The sequence below is a fragment of the Lepidochelys kempii genome, chromosome 12 (genome assembly GCF_965140285.1).
Source record: "Lepidochelys kempii isolate rLepKem1 chromosome 12, rLepKem1.hap1, whole genome shotgun sequence".
Lineage (NCBI taxonomy): Eukaryota > Metazoa > Chordata > Testudines > Cheloniidae > Lepidochelys > Lepidochelys kempii.
Window position 1 is genome coordinate 36079074 of NC_136391.1, and position 20443 is coordinate 36099516.

The 20443-nt window shown below is 41.7% G+C and overlaps 1 protein-coding gene across 7 annotated transcripts in view; it reads right to left on the bottom strand.

Annotated features, from left to right (window-relative positions):
• ZDHHC7 (zDHHC palmitoyltransferase 7) overlaps nt 1-20443 on the bottom strand; it is a 57954-nt gene that overhangs the window by 3383 nt on the left and 34128 nt on the right. For all 7 annotated transcript variants that reach the window (XM_073308107.2, XM_073308101.2, XM_073308102.2 and 4 more), the window contains 5 exons: nt 19301-19623; nt 14465-14589; nt 10270-10366; nt 3951-4032; nt 1001-1131 (listed from right to left, as the gene is read on the bottom strand). In XM_073308107.2, coding sequence (XP_073164208.1) covers nt 1001-1131; nt 3951-4032; nt 10270-10366; nt 14465-14589; nt 19301-19606 — 741 coding nt within the window. In that variant the 5' untranslated portion in view covers nt 19607-19623. The remainder of the gene's footprint in view (nt 1-1000; nt 1132-3950; nt 4033-10269; nt 10367-14464; nt 14590-19300; nt 19624-20443) is intronic.

Genomic DNA, 20443 nt, shown 5'->3' on the forward strand with positions numbered 1-20443 from the left:
TGTGGGGGAATGCAGCACAATGTAAGTATTTAAAGCTTGCTGAATACATTGCATATTTATTAAAATATTTTTCTGCAACAGTATTTCATGAGAAACAAAACACTAAGCACCGCAAAAAGCTAAAAAGAACACTAGCTGCACCACATGCTAGGGATCTGTGCTAATAAGAAGCTGTTAACTACAATTATTGACTCTAGACAAAAATGAAATAAAACTTCCATTAAGAATCTCAACTCAAATCAGATCATTTACAGTACTCACTTCCCACTAATGACAGTGGAACACTCACCGTTTGTTTTCCCTTTTGTAAAGCATACAGCTATTCAATATCTAAGTGCAACATTTGCAAAGCAGCATCAGCTGAGAAAATTCAGGATGCCACTGTGAACTCAACTCCCTTACATCTTCAGTCAATTACTCACATTGGATGACATTCTTCCAATGTTTACACTGGGATTTGGGGAGGAAAATGGATTAACACCAAGTATCAGCCAGGACATTTCAGTGCAGTAAAAAAGGTGTAAAAAAAAGCACACCTCTAATCCCAGATTAGGCACATCATGTATACTTTTGGTGACAATTTAAGAATTATGAAAATCCCACTCATAGGTATCCAAGTAATTTAGAAAAGGAGGACTTGTGGCACCTTAGAGACTAACCAATTTATTTGAGCATAAGCTTTCGTGAGCTACAGCTCACTTGGAGCACAAGCCCCACTGAAAGACAATGCGACTTGTTCTAAAAGCTTTTGAAAGTCTCACCCTACTGCATCATGTGGGGGAAGTCAATACTAAAGGAGAACACATTTGTTACACATCTGCTTGTTAGCAAAAGCAAATAATTGTTCCTAATTCTCCCAGTAGCAGGGGAAATAATAGATGTGTGTTTAAGATTTGAATATTTCACCATCATAAAAGCCCCTCTATCATATGCAAATAAAGCTATAGCTAGTCAAGTCTTATATTAGAATTATTACACCAAGCAAGGGAAGTAGGTTTACCGTTTCATCATTGCATATTGAGTGGATTTGGGTGCCAAACATAACAGCAGTGAAAGTGAGAAACAGAAAACCCTCAAGGCACAAAAAGACCATCAGGATCACAGTTACAGGCGGAGAGAAGTCACTGCATTCTGTGAAAAGAATAAACTTAGTTATGAAAAAAAAATCACACCAAGAACCCATGCAAACAGCAACTCCAGAACAGCGTGCCTCCTCTTCAATACAAAGTGATAAAATAGGTTTGTGTTTATTTTAGTGGTGAAATCAGCTCAACTCCAGATTTTACTGTCCGCCCTACAGACTGTATAGTTCTAGACAATTCAGTTCATCGGACAAGTAAATGCTAATTTGAAAGTGACTGCAGTCCTGCCTTGTCATATGCCACATTGCACTGCATCAATGCGTCTTGCCCTGGGGTAACCACAAGGCTACATCAATTTGAGAGCCAATAAGCATCTTTGTGTAAGACTACGTACAACATTAGCCCAGGCTACACACATTACCAGATATAAAGTGAAGGGCAGATAGACATGAATTCAGCACACAACACAAAAACTGCAGCCACGAGAGCCCTGCCTGCTCCTGGTTGGCTGTTATATCTACCTGATTTTTCACCCTTGCTGCTATGTTTTGCTTGCCTTGTGTAGTGCTGAAAGAAAATTAAGCTGTATCTTGCAATCAGGAGCTGCTCAAAGTCTTATTGCCCCTTCTTCCCCCACTGGCTTTTTTGTCCATCCATTAGTTAAGCAAGGAAAAATTTGGGCCAGGGCCGGCATTAGACTTCCCTGGGCCCAGGGCCAAAGCCAAAGCCTTAGCCCCACTGTCTGGGGCCGAAGACCAAGGGCTTCAGCCCTGGGCGGTGGGACTTGGGCTACAGGCCTTGGTACACCCCCGCTCCTCATGCAGTGTTGTGCAGTAATGTTTGTTGTCAGAAGTGGGTCGCGGTACAAAAAAGTTTGAGAACCCCTCCCTGCTCCAGGTGATAGAGGGGTTAATGAAAGAGTCTTGAGACTGACAAACCCCAAGCATTCGTTAACAGAGGAGACTCTGGCTCAGAAGGTATCCTTAGGGTTCCTACTTGCAGTACCAATGGTATCAAAGATTTGGCTGAGTGGGAACCTGTGGAGCATGAATTTGGTACCTGTGCAGCTGGTACCAAGCTCTTGGCATGGGATGAGTTGGCTCTGCTCCCCGCAGTAACTTAGGGACGTGAACAGTCCTTGGTCCTGTCTGAACTCAGTACTGGAATCTGTCTTAGACGACAGACTCCTCTTTGCCTTTGTGATACCAATCTCATTCGGAGCCTGCATGGAACTCCCATTGGGACTTGAGGTCTCTGTAGCCTACTTGTCAGACGGTGACAGAGCTTCTTGGAGATTTACTCCTTATACCGCCTCCTATTTAGAGGCAGATGTAGATTCATAGATACTAAGGTCAGAAGGGACCATTATGATCATTTAGTCCGACCTCCTGCACAACACAAGCCTAGATGATGACTTTGGTACTGTAGATTACTCGGTGCTGCATACTTCTCTACTGATCTTCGGTGACTGAAATCTTGAGGTGGACGGGGCACTACTTGTACTGGGACATACAGTTTGCTCCATCATTAGAAGTTTAAACTTAATTTCTCTGTGTTTTCAGGATCTACCCTTGAAGGAAGTGCAGATCTTGCACTTACTGGGGATATGAGTATCACCCAGACAGCAGAGGTGCTGGGAGTGTAGGTCACTTATCTGAATAGCCTCGTAACAGAAAAGAAACTCCTCTTGAATCCCAGGAGAGCCCAGGATTCCTGAGCAAAACTAATAAAAATTTAACCCCTTCAAGGGGAGATCTCCAACCTACATTACTCTCTATGAATGATTTTTAAAAAATTTTTAATAGCTTGAGAGGAAGAAATAAAAGGAACAACTGTAACACCATAAGCTAAGTAACTATGAGGAAACTATCTGAGGAAAAAAAGCTAAGTGTTAGAGAACAGGCAACACAGATTCCATCTCTGGCCAAAGGCAGCTGGGAAGGAACTGAAGACTGTTCATCCCCACAGCCCCATGCAGCCTTGGCGAGCGGCATGAGGATGTGTGGGATGTCCCCAAGTGTTGAACGGGCATGGCTACCAAATGTCTCCCATTAAAGGTGCAGGTACACCTGACATGGAGCACTCAAAGGGACACTACTACAAGAAGCGTGTACGACTTGGTTATTTTTTTTAAGCTTTCATAAATTCCAGACCGTTGATAGGGATTTATTATGAGTTCTTTCCATATTTCAGTGCTGAGGAAGTTGTTAAAAGTAGCAATCTGTTCACAGTATGCATGAAGACACTATAGATCACACAGCAGTTTGGACAGGTTCCTCTAGAGATGAGCCATGCACATTCCAAACTGCATAACAACATGCAAAAAATGAAAGAAAGAGATGTGTGTATGAAAGACTGAAGTAAGGCATTTTATGTTTGAATACCCTCACCCAGGGCTCAATGAACTAAGCCCCTTACTTGGTCCTAGGACTTCCCCCAGTATTGAGAGCCTTATGAAATGTGCCTCACCTATGCTCTAGAGCCCGTCCCTAGTTGTTGTTATTATTCAAGGTGACTCTTGAGCCCCTCATCCACATGCCCTCCCTGGTATTTACAGCAATGATCCTCCATCCCCTTGCATTAAGGACCCTGGTATTCCTTCAGCCATATAACTCTCCAAATGATCTTGACAGTCCAGCAAGCTCTGGTACACCAAAACATTGCCTTGAAATACTAATAAGCACAAGAAAGCATGAAGGAATTAGCAAATTTCAACTAAGCACCACACAAGAAAATAAGATGGCATGAGCAGGCAAGAGAACATTCATGGCACTTCACGTTAAACAGTTGAAACATTTGCAAACATTTTACGATTTTTTATTTATAAACACTGCTTGGTTATGGTGGTAGAAATAAACACATGCTTACCAGTCCACTGTCCTCGGACACAAGAGAAAAACTGAAACCCACACAGAATGAGTGCATGAGCTGAAATTAGGGCTATATACATCTGGAAATAAATAGAAATTTGCTTAGTCTTGATCATTTTGTCAGTCAGTAAAGCAGACATTCCTTGCAGCCAGTTTTTATCATTAGGAAATTACATGCTTGGGTGCAGTATTGTTTATTAATTGGATAAAATAGAGTAAAACCAGCTCCAGCAAAGTTCAAATAAAAAAATTTCAGCAAGTACAACAATGTACATTAATTTATTAGCTCTTTGGATCACATTACAATTACAAATGTAATAAAGTGAAAAAAAGGGTTACTAACCTTTCTGTAACTGTTGAGATGTGTTGCTCATGTCCATTCATGTTAGGTATGTGTGCGTGTTGTGTGCGCTGCTGCCGGAGATTTTTCCTGCCATCAGTCAGGCTGGCTCTAGCTCTCTCTGGAGCAGTGCGGGTATGCGCCAGCATAAGGGGCGCCGCCGGTCCCACATCCTCTCAGTTCTTTCTTGCTGGCCAACTCCAACAGAGGGATAGGAGGGTGGGTCATGGAATGGACATGAGATACACATCTCAAAAGAACAGTTACGGAAAGGATAGTAACCGTTTTTTCTTCAAGTGCTTGCTCAAGTCCATTCCACATTAGGAGACTCACAAGCAGTACCTCAGGAAGCAGGCTCAGAGTTCAGGGACATGCTGACTGCAACACTGCTCTTCCAAACCTGGAGTCATCTCAAGCCTTTTGGGTGATGGCATAGTGGGATGCAAAGGCATGAACCAATGACCAAGTTGCAGCCCTTCAGATGTCTTGGATTGGAACCTGCAGGAGGAATGCCGCTGAAGAGGCCTGAGCTCTCATGGAGTGAGTGATTAGGGTTGCTTGAGATGGGACATTCACCTGTTTGTAGCATGCCCGAATACAGGAGATTATCCAGGATTAGAGCCTCTGGACTGACCCTGGAAGTCCTTTCATCCTTTCTGCTACTGCTATAAAATTTTTTTGGATTTGTGAAAGAATTTAGTCCTCTTGCTATAGAAGGTGAGGGCATGCTTAACATCCAATGAGCGAAGCTGCTGCTCTTCTGAATTCTGGTGAGGCTTTGGGAAGACGACCGGCAGAAAAAATGGCCTGGTTGCTATGGGATTGTGAAACCACCTTTGGCATGAAGGCTGGGTGGGGGCGCAGTTGGACTCTGTCCTTGAAGAACACCATGTATGGAGGCTCTGACGCAAGGGCCTTGATTTCAGAGACCCTTCTGGATGAGGTGATCATTACCAGGAAGGTGACCTTCCAGGAAAGTAGCAGCAGAGAGCACGATGCTAGCGGCTCAAAGGGAGGACCCATGAATCTCAAAAGGACCAGGTTTAAAACCCACATGGGGATCAGCTTGTGAACCTGTGTGTAAAGTCTCTCCAATCCCTTAAGAAAGCAATGTCATCTCATGAGAGAACCCTCATCTACCGCCCACTGGTGGGTGGAAGGACAAAATTGCTGTTAGATGCACCTTGATGGATGCGAGAGCCAGACCTTGTTGCTTTAGATGGAGCAAGTAGTCCAGGATGGACGCAAGGAAAGACTGAGTCGGAGAGATGCCTCGATGAGATGACCATATCGAGAACCGCTTCCAGTTGGCAAGGTAGGTAGCCCTAGTGGAGGACTTCCTACTGCCCAGCAAGACCTACTGAACTTATTCTGAACAGGCCTGCTCCTCTGGGTTTAGCCATTCAACTTCCATGCAGTTAGGTGAAGGGAGCTGAGGTTCAGGTGCAGTAACCAACCGTGGTCTTGTGAGGTCAGGTGTGGGTGGAGCGGGAGCAACGTGCCGAACCATGCTCAGGCTAGAAGAATAATTCTCGCCTCATCAAGCTTGATCTTCAGGAGGACCTTGTGAACCACCATAGAAACCGGAGCAAATACACAGAATAGTAGCTCTGTCCATGGAAGCAGGAAAACGACGGAGAGGGAGCCCAGACTGTGCCCACGCAACGAGCAAAATTGTTGGCATTTTCTGTTCTGCTTGGTCGCGAACAGGTCTACAGGGGAGGTCCCCGCCTCTTTGGAAGATGAACCTGGTGACCTCTAAGTAAAGGGACCATTTATGGTGAGAGAAGGATCTGCTGGGGTGATCTGCCAGGGCATTCTCCAAGCTCCCGGAAGATGTGAAGCTTTGAGGTGCGTGGAGTGCTTCACGCAGAATTCCCATAGATGAATGGCCTTCTGACACAATGCAGAGGATCAGGCTCCCTCCCTGTTTGTTGATGTAGAACATAGCCACGGTGGTGTCCATCAGTATCTGCACTACCTTTCCTGGGATCTGTGGGAGGAACACTTGGCAAGCTAAGTGAACCACCCTGAGCTATTCCTGGGACCACAGGCCCTGAGTGAACCGAGGTGGACTTCCCAACCTAGGTTGGGAGCATCCAAGACTATGGACACCCAGGGGGTGACAAAGGGGAGGCCCACTAACACCGATAGGAGCTGCTTCCATCAGATGGGGGAAGCAAGGATGGGGGCTGAACAGTAAGCACTGAGTCCAAATGGTGTCTGTTTGGGGTGTACACTGAAGCAACCACATCTGCAGGTGTCTGAGTCACGGCCTTGGGTGCCAGACCACGCAAGTGTACACGGCCATGTGCCCCAGGCAAAACCATGTCGGGCTGAAGTGAGATAATCGATCCAAAACCAATGGGGAGGTAGGGTCCAAACTGGGAACTAGTATAGTGCCCTTGGGTGCACCTTCAAAAAGACCTGCTTGGGCCCACCGGAGTACCTATGAAACCCAGGAAGTGAGGTTGAGATTAAAGCAGTGGCTAACAGTGTTTGTAACCTCCTCCCTTTCTCTTAAAGGGTTCCCGTCTCAGAGGCAGAGCCGAGAAGTGGGACAGTTGCTGAGGCCTGAAGTGCTTCCTCAAAAGTTGACAGAGCATAGAGGCCCAGGCACCTGACGGTGGCCCTTGTGTTCTTCAGGCCATGGAGCTTTGTATCCGTCTGCTCCGAGAATGAGGAGCCTTTGAAAGGGCGGTCCTCGATCAACTGTTGGACCTCATGAGGTAGCTCCAAGGACTGTAGTCAAGAACATTGCCTCATGGTTACTGCAGAGACCAGTGTCCTTGCCGCCACATCAGCTGCTTCTAGTACCGCCTGGAGTGAGGCCTTGGCAACATTCTTACCCTTCTCTAAGAGGGTAGAGAATTTATGCCTCAGAACTCAAGGCAGGGAGTCTTTGAACTTGGACAAGAAGTCCCACAGATTGTAGTCATATCTCCCCAGTAGGGTTTGCTGGTTTGTGATATGCAGCTGTAGACTGGCTGTCGAATAAACTTTCCTCCCAACAGCTCAAGTTTGTGTCCTTCTGTTTGGGGGTAGCGCCCATCTGCCTCCTTGTTGGCCGCCGATACAACAAGGGACCCTGGAGAGGGGTGGGAGTACAGATACTCGTACTTGCTGGCTGGCACATATTTCTTCTCAGCCCTCTTCGAGGTGGGGGACAGAGAAGAAGAGGTTTGCCACAGGGCCTTGACCAGACCCATTACAGCCTCATTAATGGACAGGGCCACCTCAGAAGGAACTGCTGCAGCCAGAATGTCAACAAGGATGTAGGATGATTCCTTAAGTTCCTCAATCTCTAGCCCCAAGATAGCTGCTATCTGCTTTAGAAACTCCTGATGGGCCCTGAAGTCATCCTGTGGAAGTAAGATATTCAGCCCTGAGACGGCCTCATCTCAGGAGGAAGAGGCTTGTACCGGAGGGAGGAGTTTTTTTTCCTCTTTCTCAGCTTCAACAACATCCATGGGGGCTACATCCTGAATATGGATACTGGGGTTGGTACCGGAGTCGAGGTTCGATGCCGAGCAGGCTAGAGGGAAAGTCCACCTCTCAGAAGCAACTGAGTAAGATTGGCGGGAAGGTGGACCCAGTGGGGAAACCCTCAAGGATTCCAATACTGCCATTGCATAGGCCACTGTTCACTTGGCCAGGCATCAGTGGGGGACCTGTACTGAGGTCGGGTGGTACACAGGATGGGTGCTGGTGGTGGCCCTTAGGCTGGACGTATGGTTCTACCTCAGATTCAGATGAAGAACCCTCCTGAAGTGAACATGGTGGAGTGGTACCCTCTCAGCCTCCATTCGATGCAGAGAGTCTGGACACCGGTGGCGGACAGGAGACTGGACATTCTCCCAAATGCTTCAGACAACTGGAGTATAGGTTGCTCCTGGGCACAGGCTTGCCACAAGAGGCACCAGGTTTGAAACCCGTGGACCAGGCATGCCTGGCCCAGCAGCGAAGAGAGCCCCTTGACGGTAAGGAGACTGGGGATCTAACTATTTGCACTAATGCTATTTACAATATATACACTACAACTATACTTAAGACAAACTATGAAACAGAAGCAGAAACCACTGAGAAGAATGCCTTGCCAAAGCAAGAGTTGTTCCAGAAACTGTCTTGAGCAGTAAGAAGGAACTGAGGAGGATGCGGTGTTGGTGGTGCCCCTATACCGGCGCGTAAGTGCGTGGGTCCGGAAGGCACTAAAGCTGGCCCGATAGATACAACTGAGGGAAAAATCTCCAGCAATGGTGCACACGGCGCTCACACACCTAATGTGGAATTGACATTAGCAAGCACTCGAAGAAGAACTAATGGATTTTAAGTGATTCAAACACTTGACTCAAACACCCGATTAAAACAAGCATGGCTAATATCTACTAATACCCTCTCCAAGGCATGGGAGAAATTAGGGGAAGGAGAAGGGCAGTGGTACTCATCCAAGGTCTGCCCATGTGAGTTGCCATTCAGTCTGTTGTGCAGATGCTCAAATATGGTTGCTTCAATTCCTTGGACTTATGTCCCCCTCAGTGGGGCTCCGATTCCCAACTGGGCTCTACCAGGCTCCTTCTTTAGTGATGGAAAGAAGTGCCCTCTCCTAAACAACACTCACTTGTGGCACCAAAAGAAGTCACTCCTGTAAATTGTGCAGACGTAGGTATGCTCCCTCTCCTTTCTTACATGAGGAATTAAATTGTTAACAATGACATTTAAAATCACCACCAGCCATCTCAGAGCTACTATTCAAGGCTTACTGCAGATTCATGTAGCTATCACAATCAGTTCACATTCGAGATTTTCTTTGCCAGCCTAAACAGATTGTTTTTTAAATGAAAATTGAGATTCTGCAGAACAAGATCACAGCTTGAGCGAGGTACCAGCATATTATAATTATGTCACGTTGCGAACTTTAAAAACTAGTAACATACTGTGTTGTGTATTAGAACAATATACTGCGAACAGTGAAATGGTATAATGCTGTACATCCACGGTATGTATTCCTGGGGGAATTCTTCACCACGGTGCCTGCACAGAATACATATGTCCCACAGATTTTTCTGGGCAGAAAATACATTCTCCTGGAGAGGCTCTGCAGTTATGTCTTTTGCCCACCAGGGGCTGCTGTGGCACGAGAACAGAGGCAGCCGCCTAGTGGTCAGCAGCTGACAGGGAGAGAGCAGAAGCTGGGTTCCCCACAGAGCCCTGCCTGCGGGGGCCAGGTGAGGCGCCATGGGATACAGAGTGGGATTTAGAGGGGCATTAGGGGAACACACTGGAACAGGGGATGATTGGGAGTGGGGATGCAGGGACACATGGAGTCCGGGGGGGGGGGGGGGGGGGTTGAGTGGTGGTGCAGGGACACAGGCACAGGGGTAGATATGCCTGACTGGGAGAGGCTAGGGGTCAGCCAGAGTCTGCATGGGGGAGGATCCCCGACTCCCTAACAATCCCCCCTGCCCTCCAAAACCCCCACACAAAACTGTTCCATATTTCTCCCACCCATACCCAACAACCCTCCAGGTTCATTCCCAGGCTTTTTCCCAGCAATTACTTCCCTCTCCTTCGAGCCTCTGCACTGCTTCTGAGGGTGTGGAAAATATGGTTATGTACTGTAGTTTATATGAATGATTATTCAAAATTCTGTATGCCTAGTAAGGAATCTATTTGTCAAAAAACACTTCCAGAATTTTTTGTTGTCTATATTGTTAGAGACATACTTGTTAATTCATTTCAAAATACCTGTTAGCAAAATAACAAACTAACTTGATTATATTGTGTTATTTTGAAAAATAAAATATGCAGAATTTTAAAATATTGTACACAACATTTTTAATTTTTTGATACAGAATTCCCCCAAGAATAAAGGTATGGCTAAATAGCGAGCAATTTAATCCAGGGGTAAGTATGTGAAAAATTGTTACCTATAGTCAATTTTCATATTTAGAACAATTTGTTGGTAATTTGTACTTACCGTAAACAGCACAAAAAATCTCTGGTTTTTCTCTCCTACACAATTATTCACCCAGGGGCAGTGATGATCCATCTTTCGAATACATCGCTTGCAAATACTTGGAGGGAGGAGGGAGAAGAGAAAGAAATGGGCACTTTTTATTTAATATTTTTTTTTAAAAGGATCTTAAATTTCACTGTAGGAAAGAACATGTAGTGTGTCTGAGCCAAAAATTAATAAGCAGAATGTAATGAAAGCTGAAGGGAAAAAAGCAAAGGTCTTAACTAGTTTTGTTTGTTGTGGTTTACCAATTTAGAGCAATGTTTTTTTCAAAAAAATTTATGCCAAGACTTCTGAGAGTAAATTACTTTATACAAAAGACTTGTTTCATATCCACTAAAATGAATACCGACATGCTCCAAAAAGGATAAGTGTGTACATCCAATCATGTGTATTTTTTATTTTTTTTAATAACTATGTAGCTATGAGTACACCATATAAGTAGAGCTTCAATCCTCTCCAGATTCAAGGTAAAAGAACAGCCAAAAGCAATATTTGGCAGAAAGTACCTAGTTCATGGTACAGATATCCAAACTGTAAATCTGGTTAGGAATATAGAAAAGTTGACCTAATATCTGCAAGAAGGGAGATTTTCAATGTCTCCAGAAATTTTCACAGCTGTTTTACTACCCACACAGCTCCATCAAATATACTGAACGTGTGCACCGTCAAAATGCTTCAGAGAACAGTCTAAACTTCATTTGTAAATGTCAATTCCCTCTCATTTCTCAGAAATAAAATCTAACTATATCATTAAAATTACAAAAGATTCAATCAGGAGTAGCATAGGATATATAACATAAATTCAGATGTAGTATCATCTTTATCCACGGCTGGATTAGTACCAATAGGCTGTTCAATGCATGCTTTCAAATTATATCTGCTTTTTTGGGGGGGAGGGGAGGGGTAAAAAAGAACAGGAGTACTTGTGGCACCTTAAAGACTAACTAATTTATTTGAGCATAAGCTTTCATGAGCTACAGCTCACGTCATCGGATGCATGGAATGGAATATACAGTAAGAAGATATATATACACATACAGAGAACACGAAAAGGTGGAAGTTGCCATACCAACTGTAAGAGACTAATTAATTAAGATGAGCTATTATCAGCAGGAGAAAAAATACTTTTGTAGTGATAATCAAGATGGCCCATTTCAGACAGTTGACAAAAGGTTTGAGGATACTTAACATGGTGAAATAGATTCAATTTGTGTAATGACCCAGCCATTCTATTCAAGCCCAAGTTAATGGTATCTAGTTTGCAAATTAATTCCAGTTCAGCAGTTTCTTTTTGGAGTCTGACGCTTTTCTGTTGTGAAATTGCCACCTTTAGGTCTGTTACTGAGTGACCAGAGAGGTTGAAGTGTTCTCCAACTGGTTTTTGAATGGTTTCAGAGTGGCAGCCGTGTTAGTCTGTATCCACAAAAAGAAAAGGAGTACTTGTGGCACCTTAGAGACTAACAAATTTATTTGAGCATAAGCTTTCGTGAGCTACAGCTCACTTCATCGGATGCATTCAGTTATGATTCCTGATGTCAGATTTGTGTCCATTTATTCTTTTGCGTAGAGATTATCCGGTTTGGCCAATGTACATGGCAGAGGGGCATTGTTGGCACATGATGACATATATCACATTGGTAGATGTGCAGGTGAATGAGTCCCTGATAACGTGGCTGATGTGATTAGGTCCTATGATGGTATCACTTGAATAGATATGTGGACAGAGTTCTGTTGGACATTTCTGGCAACAGTTCCAAGAAATCTCTCACCACGTCTCTTTGTTAGACCATATAGTACCTAAGAGCTATCAACCAACATTTCTCTTAAAGTTAATTGCAAAAGAATCCAATCAAAATCTCTACATTCTACATGCAAGATAAAACAGTTGCTACATTTGTTGCTGTCTTTCCCCAAACTGACCATCTAAGTAATAAATCTCTTTCATTTTCCTAATTTAATGAGGTGAGCTTGTACAGTTACAGATTTTCTTGTGGAATATGCAAAGAAATTAAATCCCTTCAACTTCAACAGTAATAAATGAATAGTTCTGGTGTATTATGAATAAACATATTCAGACAGATTAATAAAAACAATGGATGTTTGATGGGATGGTTTTAAAACCATCCCAAAGAAGCAACCAAAGTAACACTCAATAAAAGACTTGAATTTAGAAAAATAATGCAATTTTAGAAACTTTTCTCTATTATGTGATTATAATCTCAGTTATGATTCCCAAAAGATAGATTGCTTGGCCTTTTTAACAAGAGCATTTTCCATTCTTATATAGTGTTAACCTACACATACATATCCACCCCAAGCTATGGATGCTGTGAAAGTTGCTTTCCTGATCTGTGCAATTAAATTTTCAATCTTAATGCTATCATAGCATTTCCATAACATTTTCTGGATGAAAAAAAAAGACTCAACTCTTGCTCCTTGAGACACCAAAGTAGTCACGAATACTGACCGAATCATTACCTTTCAATTGAAGGTCTAAAAAGTGCTTTACCATTACAATCTATTTAATAGATAGGCTAAGGCAGAGATTAAGTCAAATAAAGAGCCAGTTACAGAGGAACTTGGGTGACAGATTTCCAGGAACGAGGCTAGGAGATGCACTTCTTGGCTCCTGTACTACTGTCTCATGACTAGACAATGCCTGTGTCTATCTGTAACATCTGACCTGAGCTTGCCAAAGTGCAGGAAAGTAAAATTGCAATCTTATGAAAATAATACAATCATATTGCTTAAAGAAAACACTTAAAATTGAAATCATCAAAGGCTCTGATCCTCACAAGCACCATTCCTTACAGGCCAAGTCCTTGTTAGGTTTAAAAACAAAAAGGCATTGGAATACTGTGTATAAAGAATACGTATGAAGTCTCAACTGAATAGACTCTCCCCCTCTTGCGGGTAGATAATTTAACAATGATTACATATTTACATGGAACTTTTCCTCCCCACTCCACATACAAAACCAAAATTCACATCTAAGATAAGAACAAGATTTGAGCTCCAAGACAGACACTTTATAATGGAAGTGACTTCTCAACCATAACCTTGCCACAACTAGAGTGACAAAACAGACAATTTATATCAACTGCAGATTTTTTTTACAGTCATTTCCATAATGATTTGCATTTTAGAGTTCCAACAAAAGTCCATTCTCATCCTTTAGGTGAGCAGAAACTGTCAATATATTACAGAGCTGGATATGTGTTAGAGAGGTGCTATTAAAAACATCTGTTAGTCTCTAAGGTGCCACAAGTACTCCTCGGTTTTTTTGCGGATACAAACTAACACAGCTACTACTCAAACATTACACACATGTAACTCTGTGTATATAAACATGCATACACAGTATACAAATATTTACAAGTCACTTAGCTACATAGAGACAGACATATGTAAGTTCATCTTTCTAGTGGTTGAACATTACGGGTGCATCTAAAATGCCTTCAAGCTAACAGGAACAGAGTGGATTTAAAGAAGATAGATTTACTATACTTTTTACTATACTTTATCAACATCCTAATCCAAGATTATGATAATCACATCTTTCATAACTCAGAACAGTCTCCAATGAACTGAAGAATATTTAATTGGTTTAACAAACTTGTTTATGCATGCTGCTTAGGGGAAAAAAAAACAACCAAATAGTCAATCTACATGCTCAGGAATGTGTCATTTTGAACAGACCTCTTCAGAACTTTCAGGAAGAGCACACACTGAGGTGACCATTTCAAATGTACTTGTAATGAATTTCTTAATTTAAAATGACTCTTGTAACCGGAACAAAGTAAGACCAGTATATAAAAGATTCAAGTTTGTTTTGTTTTTTTTTTAAATTTTTAGCTAAAGGAGTAAATGATAAGAGGAAACACTTTCTGCTCTACAACAAAATTTACCGAATAGCAATGAAATCCTTTAAAACTTTTAGGCTTATTCCTTTCTTCCCTGCCTCACCTCAAGGTTTTAGATCTATTTGATAGACAAATATACACACAGTTCTGTAGTACAAAGTCTGCAAAACTTTCATTAAATCAAAGTAAGGAACCTGCAGACCATGTTCATTAGTTACTTTATACTCTTTTTAGAATTTTATTTTCAAGTACCTTCATGAAGGTTCACTTTAAAGAAAATAATGGTATACCTGCAATGATGTGCACGTTCTGGTTTGATACTACAGCATTTTGGACATTTGTAGATCACTTCCCCAGGTTTCAGCTGCAAACTCTCCATGTATTCTTTAGTGGCATTTCCTTTTGGTACAGCCCCCTAAATATTTAAAATGGAGGGAGAGAAGAAATCATCTTAAATTAGGAAAGATACCGCTTTTTAAAGTCACCTTTTTAACTGCAGATTTGAACAGGTTTGACTAGTCAACATTAACATGGAGTGTATTGAATATAAAATGTTTTTCACACTAAGCCCATTTTAGCGTACAGACATTATTTTCCTCCGATAGGAAACTACACTCAGCGTCTTCCAGAGACACCACGACCCATTAGTGCCAGTTCAGTTTCAAATGAACTACCACAAACGTGAATAGAATCCATGATCTTTCCCTACAAATGTCAAAACGGCAGTCAGCATCTTTGCTTAAAGTTGAAAAGATTTCTTGTAAGTGAGCAAATCAGGAAAGGGACATGCCTCCTTTCAGGTACATAAAGTAGGTTAACTATTCTGAGGCCCAAAAGCTAGGGCAATCAGCTATTGATGTTACTAAGGGCTTGGGCTACACTTGTGAGTTAGAGCGCATTAATGCAGCCCTGGACGCCCTAGCTCACTACCCGTCCACACTGGCAAGGCACGTAGAGCGCTCTGACTCCACAGCCAGAGCGCTCCTGGTACTCTGCCTCTGTGTGAAGATTAACACTTGTTGCGCCTTGGCTGAAACGCCCGGGTGTCAGCGTGAACGAGGTGTTGCATTACTGCACTCTGATCAGCCTCTGGAAACGTCCCATAATCGCCTTAAGTGGTCACTCTTCTCATTGTTTTTGAATCTCTGTAGGAATGCGGAAATGCCCTTTCAAAGCTCCATTTTTGACAGCGGGCTGCTTATCTGCTCTGAGACAAAGCAACCATTAGTGTGGAATGCTGTGTGTGAGAGGGGGAAACAGGCGGGGGGTGGGTGGGCGGGGAAGGGGTCTGCTGCTGTCTGAACTTACAAGACAGCATGCTGACATGTTCTCAGCCCCCCAAAAACCCATTCTCTCTCCCCCCAAATACACACAACACACTCCCTGTCACACTCCACCCCACCCCCCATTTGAAAAGCACGTTGCAGTCACTTGCATGCTGGGATAGCAGCTCATAATGCACTGCTCCCAATGCTGCAAATGAGGCCACGCCAGTGCGCTTGAAGCTGTCAGTGTGAACAGACTGCAGCGCTTTCCCTACTGTGCTCTTCGAAGGCTGGTTTAATTCAAAGCTCTCTACATCTGCAAGTGTAGCCATGCCCTAAGAGGCCCAGAGTGAACCAAGAACAGTCTGAAAGCTTTTGCTTTGGATTGTCTTGCCTTTAAGGGTTTAGTCAAACTGCTAGAATGAAATCAAAAGGTTTATATGAAGGAAGTGGGGAGTGTCTGTTACAAGGGCAAAGGTGTTGCATGGTAAAAATTCACTTAGGATCCCCTCCGCCCAGTTTTCTAAAATGGGGAATGTGCTGCCTGTTTTTTTGTTTGTTTCTTTTTTTACACTCAGAACACTGTAATGCAAGGCTGATTTTCTGGGTGATGGTGGAGAAGTATCAGGAAAAGAGTAGTTGTATTTGGAGCCTGGAGTTATTGTCAGACTTTGCAATGTTTGTGATTCTCATTTACACAATCTAGCAAAAAGACCAGGTTACTTAAATGATTTAAGGAAGCTCTTCTGGAGAGAAGACTGAGCTCTGCCAGATTTTAACACAGGAATGGGTATTTCCCTCCTGTTTGCTAGGAGGTAATTTCCACTGAAGCAGAATGTTTTGTCAACCCATGTCCACGCCCCAGTGTTTCACATTCTATGGCTCCTCTTCGCTGCAGTATTAACTCAAGGTATTACACAGCGCTTGCCTTCACTACTGGGGTAAGTCGACTTATGTTATACTACTCCAGCTATGTGAATGGAGTCGACGTAGCTTAGGTCGACTTACCCTGATGTCTTCACTGTGCTGCATTGATGGTAGGGGCTCTCTGGTCGACTTACCTTACTCTTCTCGGAGAGGTGGTGTACCGGGGTTGACTGGAGAGTGCTCTGCTGTCAATTTAGTGGGTCTTCATTAGATCCACTAAATCGACCCGTGCTGCATTGATTGCAGCAGCACTGATCTCCCGTCCCCGTAGTAAAGACCAGCCCTTACTGTTGCTCCTAACCAGCCTCCTGTTGCATACAAAAAGCTCTAGCTTGAGTTAAGTGATTCGGTACACTTGAGCTAACTGGCCCATCAGGGGGCATGTTGATGCTGGAGCTAGTAATGCAGAGAGGACTCCACAACTCTCTGCTGCGCAAACATTGTTTATGAGCGTGACCATTCTCATTCAAGTTAGGCAAAATGGAAGTAACATTACACTGAAGACCAAAACCTAAGAGATGATTTAGTTAGTTCTAGAGGGATCCAAATTTGTAAGAAGAAAAAAAAAACACCTTCTGCCTCTTTTCCACTGATTTCATTCATTCATAAGCATAACTATCAAAATGTACTTGATCTCATGTCTTTGCCATTTTGCCGAATTAACGAGTAATCACAAATAAAAACAATGATACTTGATTCCAGTTACAAACATTGGAGAGATTATGACTTTTATAATCTCAAACTGTAGCCCGTTTACTTTTGATTAAATTCTCATGGTTATAAGGTAATAAAATCTATTTGTCTTCAAATGTAACTTTATACTTCTTATGAATTTTGAGAGAGACTTTATTCTAATTTTCCTTTACTCCTATTTAACAGTCAACAGTTTCTACTACACAGCTTTTTTTTTTTTTGGGGGGGGGGGGGGGAATATGGCAAGTACATTAAGTGAAACAGATTAAGACATACCTAGTCTATAAACAATATCTTGGCTCTCAAAGTCTTAGGTATTTTTAATAATCAGTGCTTAACACACCCATAAACACACTAACTCGTTCTTCAAGAAGGCTTTGTTTAAATGCATCTCATTGGCTTCAAGAAAGAATTTTTCATCACTGGGTGGGGGCTCAGAACTACTCAGGCACTAGCATGCTTTAATGAATTGCCAAAATCACTTCTTGGATAGGTGTGTCCTACCCCCGCCCAATAAATACTCTCTTTTTGTATATGAACTGTAACAAATCCAATCCAATCCAGTTTACAATACCAATTCAAAACTTTAATTTTATGTAGACTGGGCTTGCTTACTAACAGAACTTTGGAAATTAAGTGTGTTTTAAAACTGAGCAGTGAATACTTGCTATAATGACTGATAAAAAGCTGCAAAGACCTGGACTGGCGAGGATCATTATAATCTCAATTTAACATTTCTGGATGAAGTGGTCCACTCCAGTATTTAAGCAGTGAGATTTTCCCACGACACTGCAAATCCCATAGGCTTCAATCTAGAGCTGAGGCACCTTTAAGATGTCAGTGTCAAGGCTTTTATAGCAAGATGTTCACTACTATTTCTAAGGATGACATTTTATACTAAACGCTAACTTGCCACCAGTTCCACCACAAAAGAGTTAACCCAGAAATTGAAGAATATAATTTTAGACAACTAGTTATAAGCAAAACTGCTATTAATCTGGAAATAGGTACATTGTTATAGCAATAGTTGAAAATACACCATTTAGGCTGCCATAAGCTATTACTATGAGCGTTGACAGAAATGTATTCTAAAATGTATTTGCATATATTAATTCAAATTTTGTGTAGCAGTAAAACTGTGGCAATTTGTAATTTTTACCTTGCAGAAACATTTTCGGTAGCAAGGAACAGCCTTATTTACCTGTAAATGCCACTTAACTACATCAAAACCATTTAAAGATAGTGAAGATGTAACTGCTTAATTTAGTTTTCATACCAAGATTTCCAAAGTAATTTTAGATTTTTGTATGTACTCTGTATACAAACTATATATTTTAAAGTTGTAAGAAGCTTGACTTTAAGTAGTCATACTGTGATGAAAGCTTTTAGTTTAACTGAATTATACTTTTTACAGATTTCCAGGAGGTGATGGCTAATTTTTCCAAATGTTTGTTTCCTATTAAAAACTAGGTGAAGCTACATTGAGTCTTATTAGAACACTAATAATTTAATCTGTTGATCTCATTAACTTATTCAACAACATAAAAATATTCATAACATTTTAAACTCAGATTTATTGAGAGAAAAATATCCATAATGCCAAGTGAGCCCTAGTCCTATCTAAGTTTCCTCCCTACATTGATCAACTTACTCCACATTTTAACTGTCAGATCAACAAACTCTGGTAAGTGTTACTGCCTATCAGTTTATACCAACAAGTCTTAACGATGAGTCAGATTTTGAAGACTGCCATAAATACTTTTGAAAACCTTAACTTTTCTATTCATTAAAAGCAGAAGATTTTCTTACCACACCACCTGGAATCAAACAACTTTTACAAAGTTATCTAGATTTGATAATATAACTAGGAAACAAAACGAAGTTACAAAACAAAATAGGCATTTTAATGATCTTCTATAATGGACTTGAATAGTAAATATTTAACAAGTGACCCTACACTTCCCATTTGTCTTCCTTTCCCTTGAATTTTCAACTGTTTCTGCTTTGTTTTTCACTCAGTTCAAGGCTTGTTTATGATACCATAAAAGAAAAAAAGACTGGAGATTGAGACCAACCTCTGCTTCAATCAATTTCAAGATTTGCAACAAAAAGAATTATCCTAGTAGCAGGAGATAGACCCTACCTATCTATAAAAGAGAATTCACAGTTGCTCACCTTATTCTCTGCAACTGACTAAACATGAGAGAATGACCCAATTTCAAGTAATAATCATATACTTACAGGATCAGTTAGCATAGTTCTCAGGTGAGACGAGAGAGCTAGCACTGCCAAACAGTTAAAAAGAACACCATTGATCACAGAGTACCAAAAGTCTTTGGAAGGCAGCAACATGACAAAAGTCACTACGAAGTCTGCATACACAACCAGAAACCACGTCATGACAGCACAGACCATGCCACAGCCATCACGGATGAACCAAACCCTGTCTGCCATATCGGCTTCCGATGAAGAAGAATCATAGCTGTCATTTTCAGCAAGGAGGGGATGGTGCTCAATGTCACGGAATCTGTGCCCCGATGACTGCATGGTTTTCCAGACTTGCCCTGAAGAAAGATGGTGAGACTATGTTTATGCACAAATATTCCATGAAAAATAGAGGTCAACTTTTATTTTTATGACATGATAAGCAAAACAAGCGATTGAGAATTCACATTCTATGACTGTTTCAAGCTGGATTGTTTCTGTAAGTAATTGAAGACACTCATTTAAAACTCCTTAGCTGCAATTTTGTAAGTTGTTTATTGAAAACTTATTTCTAAAAATATTTACTCTGATTGCAAGACATCTGTAATTTTGCAAGTTTCATCTCTCCTCATGCACAGTCAGTACTGATGACAGAATATATACACTTCTGGTATATGCAATCAGTTATTTAAAAAGTTTACAAAAGAATAAGGAGATTTATATAATCAGTATGAGCCACTTGTGTGTGTGTGTAATACACACATTACTAAAGAGAAAAAATTCAGGGAGGAGTTTTCTAATTTGCATGAATATAAAAAGAAGCTTTAATATTCCTTTTGGATAATCTTTCACTTGACTAACGTTAGTTCTACCTGTGATTTACAATTCTGGATGCTACAAGGACGGTAAGAGGACAAGCCGATTTTAGTAGACTGGCCCAAGATTAAAACCATATAATCTATTTAAAAACAAAATACACAGTGCATGGAAAATTAAGGAAAATAAAGGAACTCCTCACTTAACGCTGTAGTTACGTTCCTGAAAAATGTGACTTTAAGCAAAACGATATTAAGCGAATCCAATTTCTCCATAAGACTTAATGTAAATGAGGGGGTTAGGTTCCATGGAAATTTTTTTCACCAGGCAAAAGACTATATATACAAACACAGTGTAAGTTTT